Genomic DNA, 25,455 nt, shown 5'->3' with positions numbered 1-25,455 from the left:
TGCTGCATAAGATAAAGATGCATGGCATTAAGGGTTAAGTAGTAGCATGGATAGAGGATTGGTTAATTAATAGAAAGCAAAGAGTGGGGATTAATGGATGTTTCTCTGGTTGGCAATCAGTAGCTAGTGGTGTCCCTCAGGGATCAGTGTTGGGCCCACAATTGTTCACAATTTACATAGATGATTTGGAGTTGGGGACCAAGGGCAATGTGTCCAAGTTTGCAGACGACACTAAGATGAGTGGCAAAGCAAAAAGTGCAGAGGATACTGGAAGTCTGCAGAGGGATTTGGATTGGCTAAGTGAATGGGCTAGGGTCTGGCAGATCAAGTTGACAAATGTGAGGTTATCCATTTTGGTAGGAATAACAGCAAAAGGGATTATTATTTAAATGATAAAATATTAAAACATGCTGCTGTGCAGAGAGACCTGGGTGTGCTAGTGCATGAGTCGCAAAAAGTTGGTTTACAGGTGCAACAGGTGATTAAGAAGGCGAATGGAATTTTGTCCTTTGCTAGAGGGATGGAGTTTAAGACTAGGGAGGTTATGCTGCAATTGTATACGGTGTGAGTGAGGCCACACCTGGAGTATTGTGTTCAGTTTTGGTCTCCTTACTTGAGAAAGGACGTACTGGCACTGGAGGGTGTGCAGAGGGGATTCACTAGGTTAATCCCAGAGCTGTAGGGGTTGGATTACGAGGAAAGGTTGAGTAGACTGGGACTGTACCCGTTGGAATTTAGAAGGATGAGGGGGGATCTTATAGAAACATATAAGATTATGAAGGGAATAGATAGGATAGATGCGGGCAGGTTGTTTCCACTGGCGGGTGAAAGCAGAACTAGGGGGCATAGCCTCAAAATATGGGGAAGTAGATTTTGGACTGAGTTTAGGAGGAACTTGTGACCCAAAGGGTTGTGAATCTATGGAATTCCTTGCCCAGTGAAGCAGTAGAGGCTCCTTCATTAAATGTTTTTAAGATAAAGATCGATAGTTTTTTGAAGAATAAAGGTATTAAGGGTTATGGTGTTCGGGCCGGAAAATGGAGCTGAGTCCACAGAAGATCAGCCATGATCTCATTGAATGGCGGAGCAGGCTCGAGGGGCCAGATGGCCTACTCCTGCTCCTAGTTCTTATGAGATGTGTGCCAGCATTTATTCCCTATCCCTGACTGCATTTAAGAGTCAACCACAATTCTGTGGGTCTGGATTCACATATAGGTCAGACCAGATAAGGACGACCAAATGTGTTTTTATGACAATCGGCAGTGGTTTCATGGTCGTCATTAGACTTTTGATTCCATATTTTTATTGAATTCCAATTTTACCATCTGCCCAGGTGAGATTTGAACCTGGGTCCCCTGAACATTATTACCTTGGGTCTCTGGATTACTAGTCCAACGACAATACCACTACGCCACTGCCTCCCCATATTATCTGTTTTTGTGATGTTGATTGAGGGATAAATATTGGCCAAGACACTAGGGATAACTTATCCACTTGAGCAGGCATATGGGGCCTTGGCTTAAAGCCTTATCCGAAAGGCAGAGGTCTTGAACTGGGTCAGCTAACCTTGTTGAATTGTAAAATGAGTATATTCTCTTTGAGGTATGGTTAAAAATTTCAACAACCAAACACCACTATCTCAAATATTGATTACTCTTTCCTCATTGACCTTGCCTATTGCCGTTGATAATTCCATTTAATGTATGGTCTTTCCTGTACAAGTGCCACACACTCAATACTGTGCCCCAGTGACTTGGCTTTAAAGGTGTAATATTTGCAGTTCCTTCCAGAACCGTGCCCTATCCTATTGAGAAACTTTCTCCAACTGTATGCCCCAACCAGCACCCCTCTGATTTCACTACATTGTAATTTGAGGTTTTTCTTGCAGCTGCTGGTCTCCAAGGGAAAACACCGTTCCTTGTTAAATGCAAAATACTGCTAAAAGATTTTGAAGTGCTGGTCAGAATCAGCAACCTCAACGAAATAAGTTGTATTTGACTCAAACGTTAACTCTGTTTCTCTATCCACAGATCCTGTCAGACCTGCTGAGTATTTCCATCATTTTCTGTTTTTAACACCGTGCCTTTTATGTAAAACCACCTCTTCAACTATGTTTGATCTCCTCTTTCCTCTTCAAATTATTTTGCTTCATGCTCAAACATATCTCCACCAACCTCCTTGTAAATTGCACTGAGATACTATTTTATGTGAGCAGACCAATATGAATTAGTTAACTTGTGCTATTCTCTGTTAATCCTTGTGCAATTTACGTAGGCCATGGAGTTGCTGGTGGAAAAGGTAATCAGCAGTGCTTCTGGACCACTTAGTCCTGGTGATGCCATGAGGAGAGTTTTTGAATGTGTCTCTTCTGGAATACTTTTACCAGGTGAGTTCTGTTTGGGTCCCTTTTTAAGAAGAATCGGAGAATTTACAGTGCAGAAGGAGGCCATTCGGCTCTTGCAAAGAGCACACTACTTAAGCCCACATCTCTACCCTAGCCCAGTAACCCCCATGTAACCTTTATTTTTTGGACACTAAGGGCAATTTAGCATGGCCAGTCCACCTAACCCGCACATCTTTGGACTGTGGGAGGAAACCGGAGCACCCGAAGGCGACCCACGCAGACACGAGGAGAACGTGCATACTCCGCACAGACAGTGACCCAAGCAGGAATCAAACCTGGGACCCTGGAGCTGTGAAGCAACTATGCTAACCACTATGCTACATTCAATGTTGGTGCTTTATAACCTTTAAAGTACCTGGAGGTAGTTGGGGTTATAAAGCACCAAAATTAAATGTTCATAATATAAATGTCTTTACTCAAAAGGCCAATGGGAGTATGGAATGTTATGGCACAGGAAGTGGAAGTGAGTTCCAGGCACCCAATACCCTCTGGGGAAAAAAACTTAACTTGCACATCTCCTCTAAACCTTGCCCCTCGCAGCTTAAACCTATGTCCCCTAGTAATTTTCCTCTGGGGGGGGAAAAAAGCTTCTGACTATCCACTCTGACCATGCCCCTCATCATTTTGTAGACTTCTATCAAGTCGCCCCTGGACCTCCATCGTTCCAGTGAGAACGAGCCAAATTTATCCAACCTCTCCTCCTAGCTAATGCCCTTCATACCAGGCAACATCCTGGTAAAACTCCTCTGTACCCTCTCTAAAGCCTCCACGTCCTTCTGGCAGTGGAGAGCAGCACGGTGACTTAGTGGTTAGTACTGCTGCCTCATGGCGCCGAGGTCCCAGGTTTGATTCTGGCTCTGGGTCACTGTCCGTGTGGAGTTTGCACATTCTCCCTGTGTTTGTGTGTGTTTTGCCCCCACAACCCAAAGATGTGCAGGGTAGGTGGATTGAACACGCTAAATTGCCCCTTAATTGGAAAAATTGAATTGAGTACTCAAAATTAATATTTTAAAAAACAAATCCTTCTGGCAGTGTAGCGACCAGAATTGAACACTATTCCAGTGTAGCCTAACTAAGGTTCTATATAGCTGAGTTGCCAATTTTTATACTCCATGCCCCTGCTGATGAAGGCAAGCATGCTGTTGGCTTTTTGACTACCATCTCCATCTGCTTTGCATTTTTAGTGACCTGTGGATCTGTACACCAAAATCCCTCTGTCTGTCAAATTAATATTTCCCACCAGTATTTAGACCTTCCAAAGTGCATTACACCACACTTATCCAAGTCTCCAACCGATCTATATCCTGCCGTATCCTCTGACGGTCCTCATCTTGACATCAAGGACTCTTCATCAGACTCCTATTAATTGACTACAGCTCAGCCTTCAACACCATAATCTCTGCCAAGCTAGTATCAAAATTCCAGAACCTAGGGTTTGGCTCCTCCCTCTGCAACTGAATCCTTGACTTCCTGACATACACATCTTAATCAGTACCTCCTCCAACACCTCCACGATAGTCCTCAATACCAGCAAGGCTGATTACTTTTTTTTTTAAATATATTTTATTGAAATTTTTTATTCACAATTTTTTCCCCTTACACACCAAACATAAAGAAAATTTAACAGTACAAGTAACATGATAACTACAATCTAATAAAAAGTAACTAACTAACATGGTAAACTAACCAATTAACATAAAATGAAACTCCCCCCCCCCCCCCCCCGGGTTGCTGCTGCTGGTCATCTATCATCCCTCTAACGTTCCGCTAGGTAGTCGAGGAATGGTTGCCACCTTCTGGTGAACCCTTGAGCCGATCCTCTCAGTGCAAACTTAATCTGCTCCAGTTTTATGAACCCCGCCATATCGTTTATCCAGTCCGGGGGGTTTTGCTTCCTTCCACATGAGTAAAATCCTACGCCGGGCTACTAGGGATGCAAAGGCCACGACATCGGCCTCTTTCGCCTCCTGCACTCCCGGCTCATCCGCAACTCCAAATAGAGCTAACCCCCAGCCTGGTTTGACCCGGACCTTCACCACCTTCGAAATCACTCCCGTCACTCCCCTCCAATACCCCTCCAGTGCCGGGCACAACCAAAACATGTGTGTGGTTTGCCGGGCTTCCTCCGCACCTCCCACACTTGTCCTCCACTCCGAAGAACCTGCTCAACCTTGCTCCCGTTATGTATGCTCTATGTAGCACCTTAAATTGAATCAGGCTAAGCCTGGCACACGAGGAAGAGGAATTTACCCTGCTTAGGGCATCAGCCCACAGACCCTCCTCTATCTCCTCCCCGAGCTCTTCTTCCCACTTTCCTTTCAGTTCGCCCGACCCACACCCCCGAGAGCATTCTATCCTGGATCCCCTGTGTCGGGAGCAATGGAAATTCCCTCACCTGTTGTCTTGTGAACGCCCTCAGAAATTTCCCCGGGGCAGCTTATACTTTTCCTCCAACGCTCCCAAGCTCGCAAACATCCCGTCTATAAATAAATCTCCTACCCTCCTAATTCCCAACTGGTGCCAGCTCTGGAATCCTCCATCCATCCTCCCTGGGGCAAACCTATGGTTGTTCCTAATTGGGGACCCCACCAGGGCTCCCAGCAGACCTCTCTGTCGCCTCCATTGCCCCCAGATATTTAATGTTACCACTGGGTTCGTGGTAAATTTTTTTGGTGAGAACGGTAGTGGCGCCGTCAGCAGCGCCTCTAGACTCGTCCCTTTACAGGACTTTCTCTCTAGTCTTTTCCACGCCGCTCCCTCTCCCTCTATCATCCATTTACGGATCATCGCCACATTGGCGGCCCAGTGGTAGTCGCCCAAATTCGGCAGCGCCAGTCCCCCTCTGTCTCTGCTACGTTGTAAGAACCCCCTCCTTACCCTCGGAACTTTCCCTGCCCACACAAAGCTCGTGATGCTCCTGTCTATTTTTTTAAAGAAGGCCTTAGTGATCCGTATAGGGAGACATTGGAATACAAATAGGAACCTCGGGAGGACCATCATCTTAATTGCCTGCACTCTGCCCGCCAGTGACAGTGGCTGCATGTCCCACCTCTTGAAGTCCTCTTCCATTTGTTCCACCAGTCGTGTCAGATTAAGTCTGTGCAAGGTTCCCCAGCTCCTGGCTATCTGAATCCCCAGGTATCGGAAGTTTCTTTCCACTTTCCTTAAAGGCAGGCCATCTATCCCTCTACTCTGGTCCCCAGGGTGTATCACGAAAAGTTCACTCTTCCCCATGTTAAGCCTATATCCCGAGAAATCTCCAAACTCCCTCAATATCTGCATGACCTCTGTCATCCCCCCCACTGGGTCCGTCACATACAACAGTAGGTCATCCGCGTAGAGTGACACTCGGTGTTCTTCTCCCCCTCTAATCACCCCTCTCCATTTTCTGGAGTCTCTCAACGCCATGGCCAGTGGTTCAATTGCCAACGCGAACAGTAATGGAGATAGCGGGCATCCCTGTCTTGTTCCCCTGTATAGTCGGAAATACTCCGATCTTTGCCGACCCGTGACCACACTTGCCGTTGGGGCCCCATAAAGGAGTTTGACCCAGCTAACAAACCCGTCCCCGAACCCGAACCTCCTCAGCACCTCCCATAGATGCTCCCACTCCACCCTGTCAAATGCCTTCTCTGCATCCATTGCCGCCACTATCTCTGCCTCCCCCTCTACTGGGGGCATCATTATCACCCCTAATAGCCGTCGCACGTTGACATTTAGTTGTCTCCCCTTTACGAATCCTGTCTGATCTTCATGCACCACCCCCGGGACACAGTCCTCTATCCTCGATGCCAGCACCTGTAACTGGTCTGATTAGTAAGTTTGCAGAAGACACAAAGGTTGGTGGAATTGCGGATAGCGATGAGGACTGTCGGAGGATACAGCAGGATTTAGATTGTCTGGAGACTTGGGCGGAGAGATGGCAGATGGAGTTTAATCCGGACAAATGTGAGGTAATGCATTTTGGAAGGTCTAATGCAGGTAGGGAATATACAGTGAATGGTAGAACCCTCAAGAGTATTGAAAGTCAAAGAGATCTAGGAGTACAGGTCCACAGGTCACTGAAAGGGGCAACACAGGTGGAGAAGGTAGTCAAGAAGGCATACGGCATGCTTGCCTTCATTGGCCGGGGCATTGAGTATAAGAATTGGCAAGTCATGTTGCAGCTGTATAGAACCTTAGTTAGGCCACACTTGGAGTAGAGTGTTCAATTCTGGTTGCCACACTACCAGAAGGATGTGGAGGTTTTAGAGAGGGTGCAGAAGAGATTTACCAGAATGTTGCCTGGTATGGAGGGCATTAGCTATGAGGAGCGGTTGAATAAACTCGGTTTGTTCTCACTGGAACGAAGGAGGTTGAGGGGAGACCTGATAGAGGTATACAAAATTATGAGGGGCATAGACAGAGTGGATAGTCAGAGGCTTTTCCCCAGGGTAGAGGGGTCAATTACTAGGGGGCATAGGTTTAAGGTGAGAGGGGCAAGGTTTAGAGTAGATGTACGAGGCAAGTTTTTTACGCAGAGGGTAGTGGGTGCCTGGAACTCGCTACCGGAGGAGGTACTGGAAGCAGGGACGATAGGGACATTTAAGGGGCATCTTGACAAATATATGAATAGGATGGGAATAGAAGGATACGGACCCAGGAAGTGTAGAAGATTGTAGTTTAGTCGGGCAGCATGGTCGGCACGGGCTTGGAGGGCCGAAGGGCCTGTTCCTGTGCTGTACATTTCTTTGTTCTTTGTTCTTTGCTAGCAATTTGGCGACCACATTTAGTAGTGAAATAGGCCTATAGGACCCGCACTGCAGCGGTTCTTTATCCCGCTTCAAAATTAGCGATATCGTCGCCTCCGACATTGTCGGGGGTAGAGTCCCCCCTTCCCTGGCCTCGTTAAAGGTCCTCACCAACAGCGGGGCTAGCAAGTCCACATATTTTCTATAAAATTCCACCGGGAACCCATCTGGTCCCGGGGCCTTCCCTGCCTGCATGTTCCCCAGCCCCTTGGTAACCTCGTCCACCCCAATTGGTGCCCCCAGGCCTTCCACCTCCTGCTCCTCCACCCTCGGGAACCTTAATTGGTCCAAAAACTGCCGCATCTCCTCTTTTCCTTCCGGGGGTTGTGATCTATAAAGTCTTTCGTAAAAGGTCTTAAACACCTCGTTTATCTTCCTGCTCTCCGCACCGTAGCTCCCTTTTCATCTCTTATTCCCCCATCTCCCTCGCTGCTGTCCTCTTTTGCAGCTGATGGGCCAACAGGCGACTAGCCTTTTCCCCATATTCATATCTCATCCCCTGTGCCTTCTTCCACAGCACCTCCGCCCTCCTGGTGGTCAGAAGGTCGAACTCCGTCTGGAGTCGTCGTCTCTTCCTGTACAGTCCCTCCTCCGGGGTCTCCGCATATTCTTTGTCCACCCTTCAGATCTCCCCCAGTAATCTTTCCCTTTCCTTGGCCTCTGTTTTCCCTTTGTGGGCCCTGATGGAGATCAGCTCTCCTCTGACCACCGCCTTTAGTGCTCCCCATACCACTCCCACTCGGACCTCCCCGTCGTCATTGGCCTCCAGGTATCTCTCTATATATCCCCGCACCCTTCCACAGACTCCCTCATCCGCCAACAATCCCACATCCAGTTGCCAGAGTGCACGCTGCTCCCTCTCCTCTCCTAGTTCCAGGTCCACCCAATGTGGGGCATGATCCGAGATAGCTATGGCTGAATACTCAGTTTCTTCCACCCTCGAGATCAACAACCTTCCCAAAACAAAAAAATCTATCCGGGAGTACACCTTATGAACATGGGAGAAGAAGGAGAACTCCCTGGCCTTCGGTCTAACAAATCGCCATGGATCCACTCCCCCCATTTGGTCCATAAACCCCTTAAGCACCTTGGCCGCTGCCGGCCTTCTTCCGGTCTTAGATCTGGATCTATCTAACCCTGGGTCCAGCACGGTGTTGAAGTCTCCCCCCATTATCAAGTTTCCTACCTCCAGGTCCGGTATACGTCCCAGCATCCGCTTCATGAATCCCGCATCATCCCAATTCGGGGCATATACGTTAACCAACACGACCTCCATTCCCTCCAGCCTGCCACTCACCATCACATATCTGCCTCCACTATCTGCTACAATGCTCCTTGCTTCGAATGATACCCGTTTCCCCACCAGTATGGCCACCCCTCTATTCTTTGCATCCAGCCCTGAATGGAACACCTGTCCCACCCACCCTTTCCTTAACCTAACTTGGTCCGCCACCTTCAGGTGTGTCTCTTGGAGCATAGCCACGTCTGCCCTCAGTCCTTTCAAGTGCGCGAACACTCGGGCCCTTTTAATCGGTCCATTTAGGCCTCTCACGTTCCACGTGATCAGCCGGACTGGGGGGCTACCTGCCCCCTTTCCGTGTCGACTAGCCATCACCCTCTCTAGGCCAGTCCCACGTCCCGATTCCGCGCTCCCACTCGTTCCCCAGGTGGCGCATTCCAGCCCCGACCACCGTTTCTTTAGCCAGTTCCTCTTTGATTTCTGCAGCAGCAACCCAGTTATCTCCCCCCGGCTAGATCCCCATCTAGCGTGATTGCTCCCCCCATATTACTTCCGCAAGTCAGCTGACTTCAACTGACCCCGGCTTCTCCCGCTCACTCCTTGACCCCCCCCCTGTGTGGGGAACTCCCATCTACCTTGCGCCTATCTTCCCGCCATCACCTTTCTGGCGCGGGAACAAGGACAGTAGGCTCCATATTCTATGTAGCTGTCCCGCCCCTTGTGGCGCAGCTTCCTCTCCCGCCCCACTCCCATTCCTCATCCTCCGCCTATGTCTCTTCTTTCCCCCCACCGGCGCCCGCATTTCTTAGTGTCCCCCCCCTTCCCAATTTACATCTCTGTATACATCGACAGTGACATTTCCCTCTAATATCAGTCCCTCAGTTCCGGTCCAGCTTCTCGTCTTTAATAAAGGTCCATGCTTCTTCCGCCGTTTCAAAGTAGTGATGTCTCTCCTGGTACGTGACCCATAGTCGCGCCGGCTGCAGCATCCCGAACTTCACCTTCTTCTTGTGTGACACCTCCTTGGCTCGATTAAAACTCGCCCTCCTTCTCGCCACCTCCGCACTCCAATCCTGGTACACCCGTACCACCGCATTCTCCCATCTACTACTCCGTACCTTTTTGGCCCATCTCAGAACCACTTCTCTATCATTAAAGCGGTGATATTGCACGATTGTCGCCCTAGGTGGTTCTCCTGCCTTTGGTCTCCTCGCAAGGACCCGATGAGCCCCCTCCACTTCCAAGGGGCCCGAAGGGGCCTCGGCTCCCATCAGCGAGCTTAGCATCGTGCTCACGTAAGCCCTGCAGTCCGCTCCTTCCACTCCCTCAAGGAGACCCAGGATCCGAAGGTTCTTCCTTCGTGCTCTGTTTTCTAGGGCCTCAATCCTTTCAATGCACTTTTTGTGGAGCGCCTCGTGCGTCTGTGTTTTGACCGCCAGGCCCAGGATCTCGTCTTCATTATCCGTCACCTTCTGCTCCACCACGCGGAGCTCTGTCTCCTGGGTCCTTTGTGCCTCCTTAAGCCCCTCAATTGCCTGTAGCATCAGGGTCAGCACCTCCTTCTTAAGTAGCTCCACACACCGTCTTTAGAATTCGTCTTGATCGGGCCCCCATGTCGCCTGGGCTTTCTCCGCCGCCATCTTGCTTCTTTTTTCCTCCTGTCCCTATCGCCGAGGATTCTTCGCGATGTAGCCGCCGCCGACGATATTTTTCTCTTTCGTTGGGGGGGACTCCCTATTAACTCACCCCACACCGCGTTTCGTCCTGAAAAAATTCCCCGTTGGGGCTCTTAAAAGAGCCCGAAGGTCCGTTTGAGCTGGAGCCTCCGAAACGTGCGGCATCGCCGCAACCGGAAGTCCCGCAAGGCTGATTACTTAACACGATTGTGAGACAAAATGTGGCTCCAACTGCGCCTACAAGTTTGCTGATGACACAACCTTAGTGGGTCGGATCTCAAACAACGATGAGTCAGAGTACAGGAGGGAGATAGAGAACCTGGTGGCGTGGTGTAATGACAACAATCTGTCCCTTAATGTCAACAAAACTAATGAGCTGGTCATTGACTTCAACAAAGTATCGTACACACCCCTGTCTGCATCAGTGGTACCGAGGTGGAGATGGTTGACCGCTTCAATTTCCTAGGTCCATCACGCAAACTCTCCTATCCATTGACTCTCTCTATACCTCCCGCTGCCTTGGGAAAGCAGGCAGAATAATCAAAGACTCCTCCCACCCGGGTTATATTCTCTCCCAATTCCTTCCATTGGGCAGGAGATACAAAAGTCTGCGAACGCACACTAACCGGTTCAAAACAGCTTCTACCCTGCTGTTATCAGACTCCTGAATGACCCTCTTGTGGACTGAACTGATCTCTTCACACATCTTCTCTCCTGAGCAGTACTACACTCTGTATGCTTACCCGATGCCTTTGCCTATGTATTTACATTGTGTATATATATATATATATATGTCCTATGTTTTTTCATGTATGGAATGATCTGTCTGGACTGTATGCAGAAAAGTACTTTGCACTGTACCTCTACACGTAACAAATCAAATCATCGCTATCTGCAATTCCACCAACCTTTATGTCGTCCACAAACTGACTAATCAGACCAATTACATTTATCTCCAAATCATTTATATATACTACAAACAGCAAAGGACCCAGCACTGATCCCTGTGGAACACCACTAGTCTCAGTTCTCCATTCAGAAAAGCACCCTTCCACTGCTATCCTCTGTCTTTTATGACCAAGCCAGTTCTGCATCCACCTTGCCAGCTCACTTCTGATCCCGTGTGACTTCACCTTTTGTACCAGTCTGCCATGAGGGACCTTGTCAAAGGCCTTACTGAAGTCCATGTAGACAGCACCCACTGCCCTACCTGCATCAATCATCTTTGTGACCTCGAAAAACTCGATCAAGTTAGTGCGACACAACCTCCCCTTCACAAAACCATGTTGCCTCTCGCTAATACATCCACTGGCTTCCAAATGGGACTAAATCCTGTCTCATAGAATTTACAGTGCAGAAGAAGGCCATTTGGCCCATCGAGTCTGCACTGGCTCTTGGAAAGAGCACCCTACCCAAGCCCACACCTCCACCCTATCCACATAACCCAGTAACCCCACCCAACACTAAGGGCAATTTTGACACTTAAGGGCAATTTAGCATGGCCAATCCACCTAACCTGCACATCTTTGGACTGAAAGAGGAAACCGGAACACCCGGAGAAAACCCACGCTCACACTGGGAGAATGTGCAGACTCCGCACAGGCAGTGACCCAAGCTGGGAATCTAACCTGGGACCCTGGAGCTGTGAAACAATTGTGCTAACCACTATGCTACCGTGATGCCCAAAGAATCCTCTCCCATAATTTCCCTATCACTGATGTAAGGCGCCTGTAATTTCCTAGATCATCCCTGCTACCCTTCTTAAACAAAGGAACAACATTTGTTATTCTCCAGTCCTCTGGGACCTCGCCTGTAACCAGTGAGGATACAAAGATTTCTGTCAAGGCCCCAGCAATTTCCTCCCTTGCCTCCTTCAGTATTCTGGAGTAGATCCCATCAGGCCCTGGGGACTTGCCTACCTTAATGTGTTTCAAGACACCCAACACAACCTCCTTTTTGATCTCAATGTGACCCAGGCTATCTACATACCCTTCCCCAGACTCATCATCCACCAAGTCCTCTTTGATGAATACTGATGCAAAGTACTCATTTAGTACCTCGCCCATTTCCTCTGGTTGCACGCATAGATTCCCTCCCTCCCCTGTCCTTGAGTCGGCCTACCCTTCCCAGGCGTACCCTCGTACTCTTTATATGTATATATATATTATATGTATATTATAAAGAGCCGTGGGATTTTCCTTAATCCTCGTTGCCAATGACTTGTCGTGGCCCGTTTTAGCCCTCCTGGCTCCTTGCTTAAGTTTCTTTCTACTTTCCTTCTATACTTCACGGGCTTCTTCTGTTCCCAGCCTTATAGCCCTTTCAAATGCTTCCTTTTTCTTTTGGACTAGGCTCCCAATATCCCTCGTTATCCAAGTTTCCCGAAACTTGCCAGACTTGTCTTTCTTCCTCACAGGAGTATGACTATCCTGAATTCCTATCAATTGACATTTGAAAGCCTCCCACATGCCAGATGTTGATTTACTCTCAAACATCCATCCCCAACCTAGATTCTTCAATTCCTGCCTGATATTGTTATAATTAGCCTTCCCCCAATTTAGCACCTTCACCTGAGGATTACTCTTATCTTTATCCAACCGTGCCTTAAAACGTGATGAATTATGGTCACTGTTCCCGAAATGCTCTGCTACTGAAACTTCGACCACCTGGCCGGGCTTATTCCCCAATACCAGGTCCAATATATGACCCCTTCCCTAGTTGGACTGTCTACATAATTTTTCCAAAAGCCCTCCTGGATGCTTCTTACAAACTCTGCCCCATCCAAGCCCCTAGCACTAACTGAGTCCCAGTCAATGTAGAGAAAGTTAAAATCACCCACCACAACAACCCTGTTGCTTTTGCACCTTTCCAAAATCTGCCTACATATCTGCTCCTCTATCTATCTCTGGCTGTTGGGAGGCCTGTAGTAAACCCCCGACATTGTTCTTGCACCCTTCCTATTTCTGAGCTCCACCCAAATTGCCTCGTTGCATGAGCCCTGTGAGGTGTCCTCCCGCAGTACAGCTGTGATAGTCTCCTTAACCAGTAGTGTAACTCCCCATCCCTTTTGCATCCCCTCTATCCTACCTGAAACATCTAAATCCTGGAATGTTTAGCTGCCAATCCTGTCCCTCCCTCAACCAAGTGTCTAATGGCAACAACATCAGAGTTCCAAGTACTAATCCAAACTCTTAAGTTCATCTGCCTTACCTGTTATATTTGTTGCATTGAAACAAATGGACTTCAGATCACCAGTCCCGCTGTGTTTAACAACATCTCCCTGCCTGCTTTTCCTCTGAGTCTTACGGGCCCTATTCTCTAGTCCCCCTCAGTTATTTCACCTTCTGACCTATTGCTCCGATTCCCACCTCCTCCCACAGTAGTTTAAACCCTCTTGTGTGACATTAACAAACCTCGCAGCCAGGATATTTATGCCCCTCCCATTTAGGTGCAACCTGTCCTTGTACAGGTCCCACCTGCCCTGGAAGAGGTCCCAATGGTCCAGACATCTGAAACACTGCTGCCTACACCAGCTGTTCAGCCATGTGTTTAGCTATACTATCTTCCTATTTCTAGCCTCATTGGCATGTGGCACAGAGAGTAATCTTGAGATTACAACCCTAGAGGTCCTGCTTTTTAACTTGCTACCTAACTCCCTGAACTCCGGTTGCAGAACCTCATCACTCTTCCTGTCTAAGTCGTTGATATCAATATGTGCCTCTGGCTGTTCACCCTCCCACTTCAAAATGCCCCTGCTTGTTCAGAGACATCCTGGACCCTGGCACCAGGGAGGCAACATACATCATGGTGTCTCTTTCACATGCACAGAAGCGCCGATCTGTGCGCCTGACTATAGAGTCCCCAATAACTATTGCACTTCTGCACTTTGTCCCTCCCTGCTTAACAACAGAGCCACCGTGGTGCTGCTGCTCTGGCTGCTGCTGCTTTTTTCCCCTGATAGGCCATCCATTCCCCCCCCCCAACAGTATACTTGTTAGAGAGCATGACATATTCTTACGCTGACTGCCTGCCCCTTCTAGCGGTCACACACCTATCTTCCTGCACCTTGGGTGTAACCATGTCTCTAAAACTCCTGTCTATGATGCTTTCCGCCACCTGCATGCTCCTAAGTGCATTCAACTGCTGCTCCAACCGATCCATGAGGTCTGTGAGGAGCTGCATTTGGGTGCACGTCCTGAAGATGTAGTTGTCCGGAATGCTGGAAGCTTCACGGATCTCCCACATCTCACAAGTGAAGCATTTTACCTCTCTAACTGCCGTTTCTAGAATTAATAAACTAATTTGAAAATAAGTACTTAATTCAAATAAGTTACAGTTAACAATATGCTTCTAAGTAATAAATTTCGACTAGAAATGTAAAATGCTAAATACAGTAATCTCCTGCCTCTGGTTTAGATTCCCCTCTACTTATGATTAAGTAATTAATGAATTAGGTTTAATTAGCTTTAACATGTTATATTTTCAAATTGATGTCATTTTTTTTTTTCACCTGACATCCGTTACTCTATTTACTCACTGCCTGGAACTCTGTCCTCTGACTCTGCTCCCAGTTAGCTGCGCTCTTTGTAAATTCATGGTTCCCCTCACGCTCTTTGAGAAAATGTAGGAAATTAAAGGAGCACTTTGCTCCCTCCTCACTGAACTCTCTGTCACCAAACTCCAACTTTAGCACCCTAATGCAGCCTGAAGTCAGCACTGTGAGATGGGTCACTTTTATATTGTCTGACTCTAGCCTCTGAAAACAGGCTTCATCCAGTTATCTCTAAACAAGTTGCAGCTGTAAGCAGAGCCTGAGTGAACTTTGTTTAAAGCTGGTTTAAAACTCACCTTCCAACCCAAACAGCAACTTTTAAGTTAATTTTCTAAATAAAGAAACACTCGACTTTTAGATAGAAATGAACCCTTAATTTCCCTCAGCCACCAAACTCCCACTTTAGCACTCTAATGCAGCCCGAAATCAGCACTCAGTGCTGATCAAACATAAAAACATAGGAATTAGAGTGTAGAAGGAGGCCATTTGGCCCATCGAGTCTGCACCAGCCCTTGGAAGGAACATCCTACCCAAGCCCACACCTCCACCCTATCCCAGTAACCCCACCTTTCTTTTGGACACTAAAGGCATTTAGCATGACCAATCCACCTAACCACATCTTTGGACTGTGGGAGGGAACCGAAGCACCTGGAGGAAACCCAAGCAGACTAGGGGAGAACGTGCAGACTCTGCACAGACAGTGACCCAAGCCGGGAATCGAACCTGGGACCCTGGAGCTGTGAAGCAACTGTGCTAACCACTGAAATCCTCTCACTATGAAGGCCAACATACTATTTGCCGCCTTTACTGCCTGCTGTACCTGCATGCTTAGGTGCTGAAACGAACATCACAAATTTAGTTTAAACTAGTTTCATATCTTGACCATTTGACCAAATACAACAATGCACAGTTTTCATAATTCTTTGTCTTAATTATCAAAAGATCTTCTGAAGGTTGAAATATTTAATGGAATTCAGATTTAATTCCTGTTTCAGTAATTGGCTTAATCTCTTATGTCTCCATCTTTGAGGATTCTAGAAACATAGGAAATGCTGGAGATAAAAAGACCCAAAGTCCATCTAGTTAGCCTTCAACTATCCTATGATTCAACAGTAATAATAGTTGTTGTCTAATGACGACAATCGATCGCTTATCAATTAGTCTGCAACAGAACCAGACATAAGATTAGCAGTGTCTCCGTGGTAGCGAACTTTTGGAATCATAGGTCCAAGGCTACATGTCCTCCTGCATTTACTATTTATGATGTCTCAAAATATTCATTTGCTGTATCTAAAAATGAGAATTTTGCCAGAATGTCTCATTTGCCTTAAACACCATCTGATTCTACCATCTCCTATGTTTACTTTCATTATTCTACCATTCAGGAATTTTTTTTTTTTTTTTAAATAAATTGAGTACCCAATTTTTTTTTTTCAATTAAGGGGAAACTTAGTATGGCCGATTCCCCTATCCTGCACATCTTTGGCTTGTGGGGGTGAGACCCACGCAAACATGGGGAGAATGTGCAAACATCCACATGGACAGTGACCCAGGGCCAGGATCGAACCCAGGTCCTCAGCGCTGTGAGGCAGCAGTGCTAACCAATGCACTACCTTGCCACCTTCCCATTAGGGAATTTGATCGCTAGATTAAATATTCAGCAGTCTTAGATAAATTCTTCAACTAGTTGATGGCACCAGATTATCTTGCATTGGCTAAAAGCTGCCTTGTGTTGTGTTTTATGTTGCACCATGTCCTGTCGGCTGCTCATTAATCTTAAAACTAGTGTTTTTAATAGAGCATAGTATCTTCTATTAATTTCTAAGAACATAAGAAATAGGAGTAGGTGTGGACCATTTGGCCCCTCGCACGAGCGCCACCATTCAGCAAGATCGGGGTTAATCAGATTGTGACTACAATCTCACTTTCCTGCCTGCATGCACTGTGCACTGCCACGACTCCCTCCAGATCAAAAATCTGTCCAACGCAGCCTTAATTATAGTCAATGACCCAACCTCAACTGCTGATTGGGGTGAAGAATTCCAAAGATTAACAATCCGCAAGAGAAGAAATTCTTCCTCATCTGCATCTTAAATCGGAGACCCCTTATTTGAAACTCTCTCCTATTTCTAGATTCCCCCACAAGGGAAAACATCCTCTCAGCACCTGTTAACCCCCTCAGAATCTTATATGTCAATAAGATCACCACCTCTCACGCTTCTAAACACTACTGAGTATAGACCCAACCTCTCTTCATGTGCTGCATAGAAGATGGCAGCAAAAGTAGACCATTCGGCCCCCAAGGTCACCTGCGCCATTCAATAAGATCATGTTGATCTGATTTTTTTGAATTCTACATTCTCGCCTAACCCCAATAACCATCGATCCTTGTAGGGCAAAGGAATCCATCTACCTCCATCGTAAAAATATTCAATGACGGATGGCAAGGTGGCACTGTGGTTAGTACTGTCGCCTCACGGCGTCGAGGACCCAGGTTTGATCCCGGCCCTGGGTCACTGTCTGTGTGGAGTTTGCACATTCTCCCCATGTCTGAGTGGGTCTCACCCCCCAAAACCCAAAGATGTGTAGGGTAGGTGGATTGGTCATGCTAAATTGTCCCTTAATTGGAATAAAATTGGGTACTCTTTTTTAAAAAAAAAAAAAATAATAATAATTAAATTCAAGGAGTTTGTCTATACAGTCTTCTGAGGCAACGAGTTCCTAAGTTACACAACCCTCTTAAGAGAAAATATTTCTCCTCATCTCTGTTCTATAAGGGAGAATCCTAATTTTAAACCAGTCCCCCTTAGTTCTGGACACACCCACACGAATGAAACATAATTTCAACATTCTCCCTTGTAAAGACTATTCAGGATCTTGTATACTTCAATCAAGTCACCCCTAATTCTCCTAAACACCAGTGGAAACAAACCCAGTGTGCAACCTTTCCTCATGGGACAACCGGCTCATTCCAAATATCAATCTAGTAACCCTCCTCTGAACTGCCTCCAATGCGTTTACATCCTTCCTTAGATAGGGAGAGCAAAACTGTACATTGTATTAGAGATGTGGGCATGAATTCTCTGCAGCGCAGGCAACGCACGTCACGATCGGATGGAGAACCTGGCGTACGACCGCTATAGAGGCTCGCGGCAGACGCTGAACCGACCACTATGCTCTGGCCCCCCTACTGGTGGCGAGATACGGGTTCGCACCGGCATGCCAGTGGGAGGATGCTGATGGATCAATTGGGTCCTAGCAGCCATTTGCATCCACTTGGAGGGCCTGGCACTGGAGTCTCCAGGTCCTCACGATTTTGCAGTCCTTTGGTGGGCTGGAAATCACGAGGGAGGGATTCACAACAAGTATTACCAAACATGTATCTGATGCGGTGGACCTTGCCGTAGGCCAAGGGGGCAACCCTTTAAAGACGTTGCCCCCAAAGTTCCCTTGAGGACCACCACCGTACACGCACACACCACCCAACCCTCTCTCACGGTGCACGACCAGACCCATTACCCCCACCCCCATGAGACCCTCCAAAGCAGAAGACACACCCCAACTAAAGGGATCCTCACAGACCCACCCCCACCCCAAGAAAATATACCCCTGTCTGGAAGCTAGAGAGCAGCCCAGACAGTGGCAGTGAAAAAACGTTAGGTCATACACCTGCTGGCCCACAGAGGAATCACCACATGTACACTCCGGGAAAGAGAAAAGCAGTGACCTGTGTTTAAACCCCTCCGATCATCTAGCTGCAAGCAATTCATTCATTTCTCATAGTGGGCTGTGATTGACAGCTTCCACAAGCTGTTAACCTTGCTTGATTCATCTCCCATCAGCAGTGCTGTAACCACAATGTTTGCAAACATCATGCACTTATAGAATTTACAGTCCAGAAGGAGGCCATTCGGCCCATCGGATCTATACCAGCCACTGAAAGGGCACCCTATCCCTGTTACCCTGCAACCCCACCTAACTTTTGGACACTACAGGGCAATTTAACGTGACCAATCCACCTGCCCTGCACATCTTTGGGTTGTGGGGGCGAAACCCACACAAACACGGGGAGAATATGCAAACTCCACACGGACAGTGACCCAGAGCCGGGATTGAACCTGGGACCTCGGCGCAGTGAGGCAGCAATGCTAACCACTGCGCCACTTAATAATAATAATCACTTATTGTCACAAGTAGGCTTCAATTAAGTTACTGTGTAAAGCCCCTAGTCGCCACGTTCTGGCGCCTGTTCGGGGAGGCTGGTCCGGGAATTGGACGCTGCTGGCTGTGTTATGCATTACAAGCCAGCGATTTAGCCGACTGTAGTAAACCAGCCACTTGACCAATCCACCTAACCTGCACATCTTTGGACTGTTGGAGGAAACCGGAGCACCCGGAGGAAACCCTCGCAGACACACACAGAACATGCAGACTCCGCACAGGCAGTGACCCAAGCCGGGAATTGAACCCTGGTTTCTGGTGCTGTGAAGCAACAGTGTTAACCACTGTGCTACCGTGCTCCTGTTCAAAGAGAGTTAAGTGCATTCCCACCATCCCCATGGTGCTTGAGTGGTTTTGAAGTGCTGAGCTGGGAATTGACAGCATTTAACCTTCTTTTGTGATGGGATCTCGCTATTGGGCCACCCGCTCAAAATGGCGGGTATAAATTTGCATGGCGAGGGATAGCCAGGAATGCAAATCAGTTCGAATTCACCTCCGGTGGGAGAATATAGTCTCCCAAACAGAGAATCCCGGCCGTGGTCTCACCAATGCCCTGTATAACTGAATGGTGGCAGTTTAGGGAAAGGGGAAGTGTAACGAGACCTGGGTGTCATGGTGTTACAGTCACTGAAGGTTGGCATGCAGGTACAGCAGGAGGTGAGGAAAGCTAATGGCTTGCTGGCCTTCATAGCGAGAGGATTTGAGTATAGGAGTAGGGATGTCTTGCTGCAGTTATAAAGGGCTTTGGTGATCCCACACCTTGAGTACTGTGTGCAGTTTTGGTTTCCTAGTTTGAGGAAGGACATTCTTACTATTGAGGGTGTTCAGCGAAGGTTCACCAGACTAATTCCCAGGATGGCAGGACTGACATATGAAGAAAGACTGGATCGACTGGGCTTTACTCACTGGAGTACAAAAGAATGAGAGGAGATCTCATAGAAACATAAATCCTGATGGGACTGAACAGGCTAGATGCAGGAAGAATGTTCTCAATGTTGGAGGTGTCCAGAACTAGTGGTCACAGCCTAAGAGTAAGAGGTATGCCATTCAGGACTGAGATGAGGAAGAACAACTTCTCTCAGAGTGTTGTGAACTTATGGAATTCTCTACCACAGAAAGCTGTTGGGACCAGTTTGTTGGATATATTCAAGAGGGAGCTGCAGCTAAAGGGATCAAGGGGTATAGAGAGAAAGCAGGAGTTGGATACTGAAATTGCAAGATCAGTCATGATCATATTGAATGGTGGTGCAGGCTTGAAGGGCCGAATGGCCTACTCCACCTATTTTCTCTGTTTCTAAGTTTAACATCCCACATTTCTGTTCTATTCTTCTTGAAATGAAGGATAGCATTCCATTAGCCTTAATTACATGCTGTACCTTCATACTTTTTATGACTCATAGACTACGCCACCTGGACCTTATAATTCTGCAGTCATTCTCTGTTTCAGTAATACTCTTTATATCCTTCCTGCCAAAGTGAACAACTTCACATTTTCCCACATTATACTCCATCTGTTGGATTTTTACTCACTATCCATCTACAACCTCTTTATGTTCTCTTCAAAGCCTACTTTCCTACCTCCCTGTGTGTCATCTGCAAATTTAACTACCATGCCTTCCATCTCCTCATCTTCGTTATTGATATAAATTGTAAAATGTTGGGGCTCCAGCACAGACTCCTGTGCGACTCAACTATCAGCAAAAGGCCCATTTATGCCTACTCTGTTTTTTGTCAGCCAACCAACCTTCTGTCCATTGTAATATGTTATCCCACACCATGAGCTTTTATTTTCCACAATAACCTTTGATGTAGCATCTTATCAATTGCGTTCTTGAAATCCAAGTTCAGTATGTCTACAGGCTCCCCTTCATCTACAGCAAATTTTACTCCATCCTTGGAATCTACATAGTGAACCTTCTCTGAACTGCTGCCAATGCAAGTACATATACCTCCTTAAGTAAGGAGACAAAAACTGTACACTGAACTCTAGGTGCAATCTCACCAGCTCCTTGTAGTTGTAACAAGACTTCCATACTTTCAATAAAAATCAGCATTACATTTGCCTTCCTAATTGCTGTTCTTGCATGATAACTATTTGTGATTCATGTATAAAGACACTCCGATTCCTCTATACCTGAGCATTCTGCAATCTCCATTTAAATAATATAACTTCACATTATACTCATCTGTCAATTTGTTGCCCACTCTGTTAGCCTATCTATATCCCTTTGTAGACTCTGTCTTCCTCAAAGCTAGCTTTCACACCTGTTTTTTGTTCAGCTACTTTGGCTACAACACATTCTGTTCCTTCATCCAGGTAGATATTATAGAATGCAAATAGTTGAGCCACACCACTAGCTACACTTTGCCATTATTGTCCACCAGTACTTATCGTCTAGCATTGAGCTGGTTTTAATTTCAAGTTTCGTAAATGCCATTAAGTAAATAGCTGTCCTATAAAATGCTGAAGCTGCAAAGGATTTTTGGGAATAGTTCTAAATGCTAGAAATATGCCAATTTTCTTAACTGTCTTTTAGGTGGTCCTGGACTATACGATCCTTGTGAAAAGAACCCTAGTGATACACTGAATTCAGTGATTGGACAGCAAAGGGAAGATATCACGGCTAGTGCACAGGTATGGTTCCTATAGTCCAGTCGCCCAGTTATGTCATATAAGAAATGAAAAATCCAAACGAAATATTTGTGGAAACCCGTGGTTGACCGCAAGTAACAAAAATAATTAAATTGTGTATTCTTAATAATTTATTAGTGTCACAAGTTGGCTTTCTTTAACACTGTAATGACGTTACTGTGAAAATCCCCTAGTTGCCACACGACAGTGCCTGTTCAGGTACACTGAGGGAGATTTCAGAATGTTCGGGACTTGTGGGAGGAAACCCACGCACACACAGAGAGAACGTGCAGACTCCGCACAGACAGTGACCCAAGTTGGGAAGCAAACCTGGGTCCCTGGCGCTGTGAACAACAATGCTAACCACTGTGCTACCGTGCCACCCATTGAGTTCTCCCGTGTGGTGAGGATGTTTACTTAATCCTACAGTTGATTTGAAGCGTGCTTCTAACTTGCGTGGTTACCCTACTTTCTGCCATTTATGAACAATTTTTCTCTTTATTTATCCCTCTATGTAGCACTGTATGCCAGTCATCCAAGTAGAGAAAATCATAGATCATTTAACCCTTCCATGTGACAGTAGCCATGTGGAGTTGCACATTTTTATTTCTTCTGCCATGTATCCCCTCATATAGCAGCATGTTCTTCTAGTTATGGTTTATTACTGTAAACAAAAAAGTTTTTGCATATATTTTTAATCAATGTGTGATCATAGCCTTTTTCACTATTTCACCTGGAATATGCCGACTAAGTGCTTTTCACAGTAACTTCATTGCAGTGTTAATGTAAGTACTTGTGACAATAAAGATTATTATTAAGTTATCTTTGCCTGTCAGTACTGCCCTTTCTTCGGTTTTCCAACAACTTTATAGATAAGTATATAGATATTTATTCCAAGCCTCCATTTTCTTGTGAAATTCACATTTCCTCAGTTCTCTATTATTTTCTTGATTTACCCATCTTCTGGACAATACATTTTTGTTTTCTTATTAAACTTGGAAATGTCGAGCATGTCTTTGGTTCCTCCATCTTTATTTCGCAGTTTCACTTCACTTCTCCGTGACATCAGAGCATATCAGGTAAATGTTGATCATGTGAAAGTGGCTGTTTTGTGACACTAGGGGATTTCTTGGGTGCATCATTAAGTCACTCAGGATTATTGTTGACATGGAGCAAGAGAATGGGCAAGTGACATTTAAATATTCCAACGTCATTAATTGTTTGGGCTTCTATATTTGTTCAACCTGTGGACTGGAAAACATGCATGGAATCTGATGATTCAAAGCTGCAATTGGAAAAACTTCAAGCTTTGTCATTTAGAATTTTTATATTGGGACAAATGGTTGATCGGAAATTTAGTGTGATTGCCCAAAGGTGACCTGCATGTAATACTTCCGAACCTGCTCTGTATATTCATTGATGTCCCTCATTGATCACTGAATCTTCTGCATCAGCTGTTTTTGAGACAGCATGTTGCTGCTGATCTCCTTGATATTTTGGTGAATAAGAACAGACCAGGATACCTCTTCTGCCTTCTCTACATTTTTTCCAGTGAGAAAGGACATGTTCTGTTTGTAGACCATTTCTTAAGGTGGAATTCATGGGGTGAACCTTCATTCCTGTTGCTCTAATTTGCTTTGCTGTTATGCCATTTTTCTGCTCAACAAAATGTTGAAATCTTCTTTGCACAACATGTTTCATGAATTTCACTCTTCTGCCTTTTGTCTTGATGTTTGTTTTTTTGCATCTTAAGCTTTTATGAAAGCTCCTTGGAGTGCTTTTTTATGACATAAATGCAAGTTGATGAATTTGTGTCTAGTATTGTATTACATATGTTTTTCAGAGTAGATGTAAAACTTTACATTAAATATGAATAGATCAAAGCCATCTTTTTTTTTTTTTCTCCGTTCTACAGTTTGCATTGAGATTAGTAGCATTCCGTCAGATTCACAAGGTCCTGGGAATGGATCCATTACCTCAGTTGAATCCACGTTTCAATGTACGTAACCGAAAGAGGAGGAGGGACAACAGTGATGGCACTGATGGATTGGAAGCAGAAGGGAAGAAGGATAAAAAAGATTTTGACAGTGGAGAATTTTAAATCATTATGCAGAGTGCCCAGATTGTTAATACAATGTTGACTTTCTTTGGCTTAGCAGAAAGCAATGTCTGATATCTAAGTTTCAATTTATTTTAAATATAGTTATGGTAAATGTAAATAAAGTACTCACCTGCTTTACACTCAAATGGCATGTTGTCTAAACATATTTAAAACCGATTGTTACATGGTCCCATTTGTGACATTTATCCAGAGCTACTAAACCTTTATTTCTTTGTTTAATCGTTAGCACAAAACCAATTTTATAAACTTAGAGATTCTAATGTAAACAGATATTGCTTTCAACTTGCATCCAGTTCAGAACATCAAAAGTGCGATGGAGGGCCATGTAGATTCTACAACACACTATCGATAGCAGTGTTTCTAAGGACTTACAACTCATTACTGCAACTTCAGTTCAAATAAACGTGTGCTTTTGCAGAACCTGTGACTTGTCTGTCAAGTATAAAGATGAATGTGAATAAGAATTGTTTTCTTTGGTTTATAAAAAGATTAATTCATTGTCAGCTGTGCATCAGCAAAAAAAAGCAATTCTATGTATGGGCTTGCCAGCAATTTTAATGCAGTGCTTTTACAGTCATTCCTAGTAAATCTGCTTGCATGACTGAGCTATAGCCTTGGAGGTTTGTGTTGTAGAAATGCTTTTATAAAACTAACAGTTTCCATGTTTTTTTTTCGTTTTGTTTTCAGTGGCAAGGATGATGAGTAGTTTGTTTTATATGGTTTAAATATGTAGTAATTATAAGCTTGTATGCAGTTGATGTGTTGAACAGTTCTGTTGTAATTGAAGTTGAACTGTCCCCCTGGTGTATACTTTGTCACTTCATACCACCACAATAAAACTTAGAGGATATAACATTTTTATGTATTGCGTTGCTTAAGTGTTTTTTTGTATTCTCTGGATTTTGTATCATCCAGCACCACCACTACATTGAATATGTGAAATCTGGGTATCTTGTGTGTTCCAATGTTTAGCAGAAAAAAATCCAGAGACAAGCGTCACAAAATAGATAAATTCAATTGCTCTGTGTCTTACAATGCACCATCCCTAGCTTGAAATAATTTAATTAACTAGTAGTCAGTACAGACCTCTGCTAAATTTCTGTTTTTTGCTTCCTACTGTCAGTTGCCAACCTTGGAAAGAAGAAATTTTAGTTTTGAAGTGTAGTCACTGTAATACAATAGGAAATAATGACTAATTTGTACTTTCATTGAATTTACAGTGCAGAAGGAGGCCACTCGGTCCATCAAGTCTGCACCGGCACGAGGAAAGAGCACCCTATTTAAGCCCATGCCTCCACCCTATCCCAGTAACCCCACCTAAACATTTGTACACGAAGAAGCAATTTAGCATGGCCAATCCATCTAACCTGCACATCTTTAGACTGTGAGGAAACCGGAGCACCTGGAAGAAACCCACGCAGACACGGGGAGTGCAAACTCCACACAGGCAGTCACCCGAGGCCGGAATTAAATCCGGGTCCCTGACAGAACTTGACAGGATAGTTTCCATGCTGGATGATCTAGGCATTTACCAAAATTTAGTAAAATCCAATCCAATAATTTGATTCCATTCAAGTTATTCTGAATTGAGATACGGGTAGGTCTCACTAAGCAAAACATTTTTGGACATCATAAAGGCAATGGTCAAGAATCAGAATAAGCATTGTATTTAGTATTTAATCCGGGGATGATGGATGTTGGTTCTTGTATTACAATTGATTTATTTTATCAGCAAATGTTATATTGGTGTGGAGGTGGGGGTTTCCATTTTTAATTCGTTTTTTTAAATGATTTTTGTTTTGGATTGCTATCAGTTGC

The 25,455-nt window shown here is 45.5% G+C and overlaps 1 protein-coding gene across 2 annotated transcripts in view; it reads left to right on the top strand.

Annotated features, from left to right (window-relative positions):
• The window catches only part of zfr (zinc finger RNA binding protein), a 157,426-nt gene extending 132,924 nt beyond the window's left edge, over positions 1–24,502 (top strand). For both annotated transcript variants that reach the window (XM_072497212.1, XM_072497211.1), the window contains exons 19-21: positions 2,275–2,386; positions 21,421–21,518; positions 23,431–24,502. In XM_072497212.1, the coding sequence (XP_072353313.1) occupies positions 2,275–2,386; positions 21,421–21,518; positions 23,431–23,616 (396 nt within the window). In that variant the 3' untranslated portion in view covers positions 23,617–24,502. The remainder of the gene's footprint in view (positions 1–2,274; positions 2,387–21,420; positions 21,519–23,430) is intronic.
• The last annotated feature ends 953 nt before the right edge of the window (positions 24,503–25,455 follow it).

This window comes from Scyliorhinus torazame, chromosome 3 (assembly GCF_047496885.1).
Source record: "Scyliorhinus torazame isolate Kashiwa2021f chromosome 3, sScyTor2.1, whole genome shotgun sequence".
NCBI classification, from domain to species: Eukaryota; Metazoa; Chordata; class Chondrichthyes; order Carcharhiniformes; family Scyliorhinidae; genus Scyliorhinus; species Scyliorhinus torazame.
The sequence above is the reverse complement of the archived record's forward strand: the minus strand, read 5'-3'. Positions and strand labels throughout refer to the sequence as shown.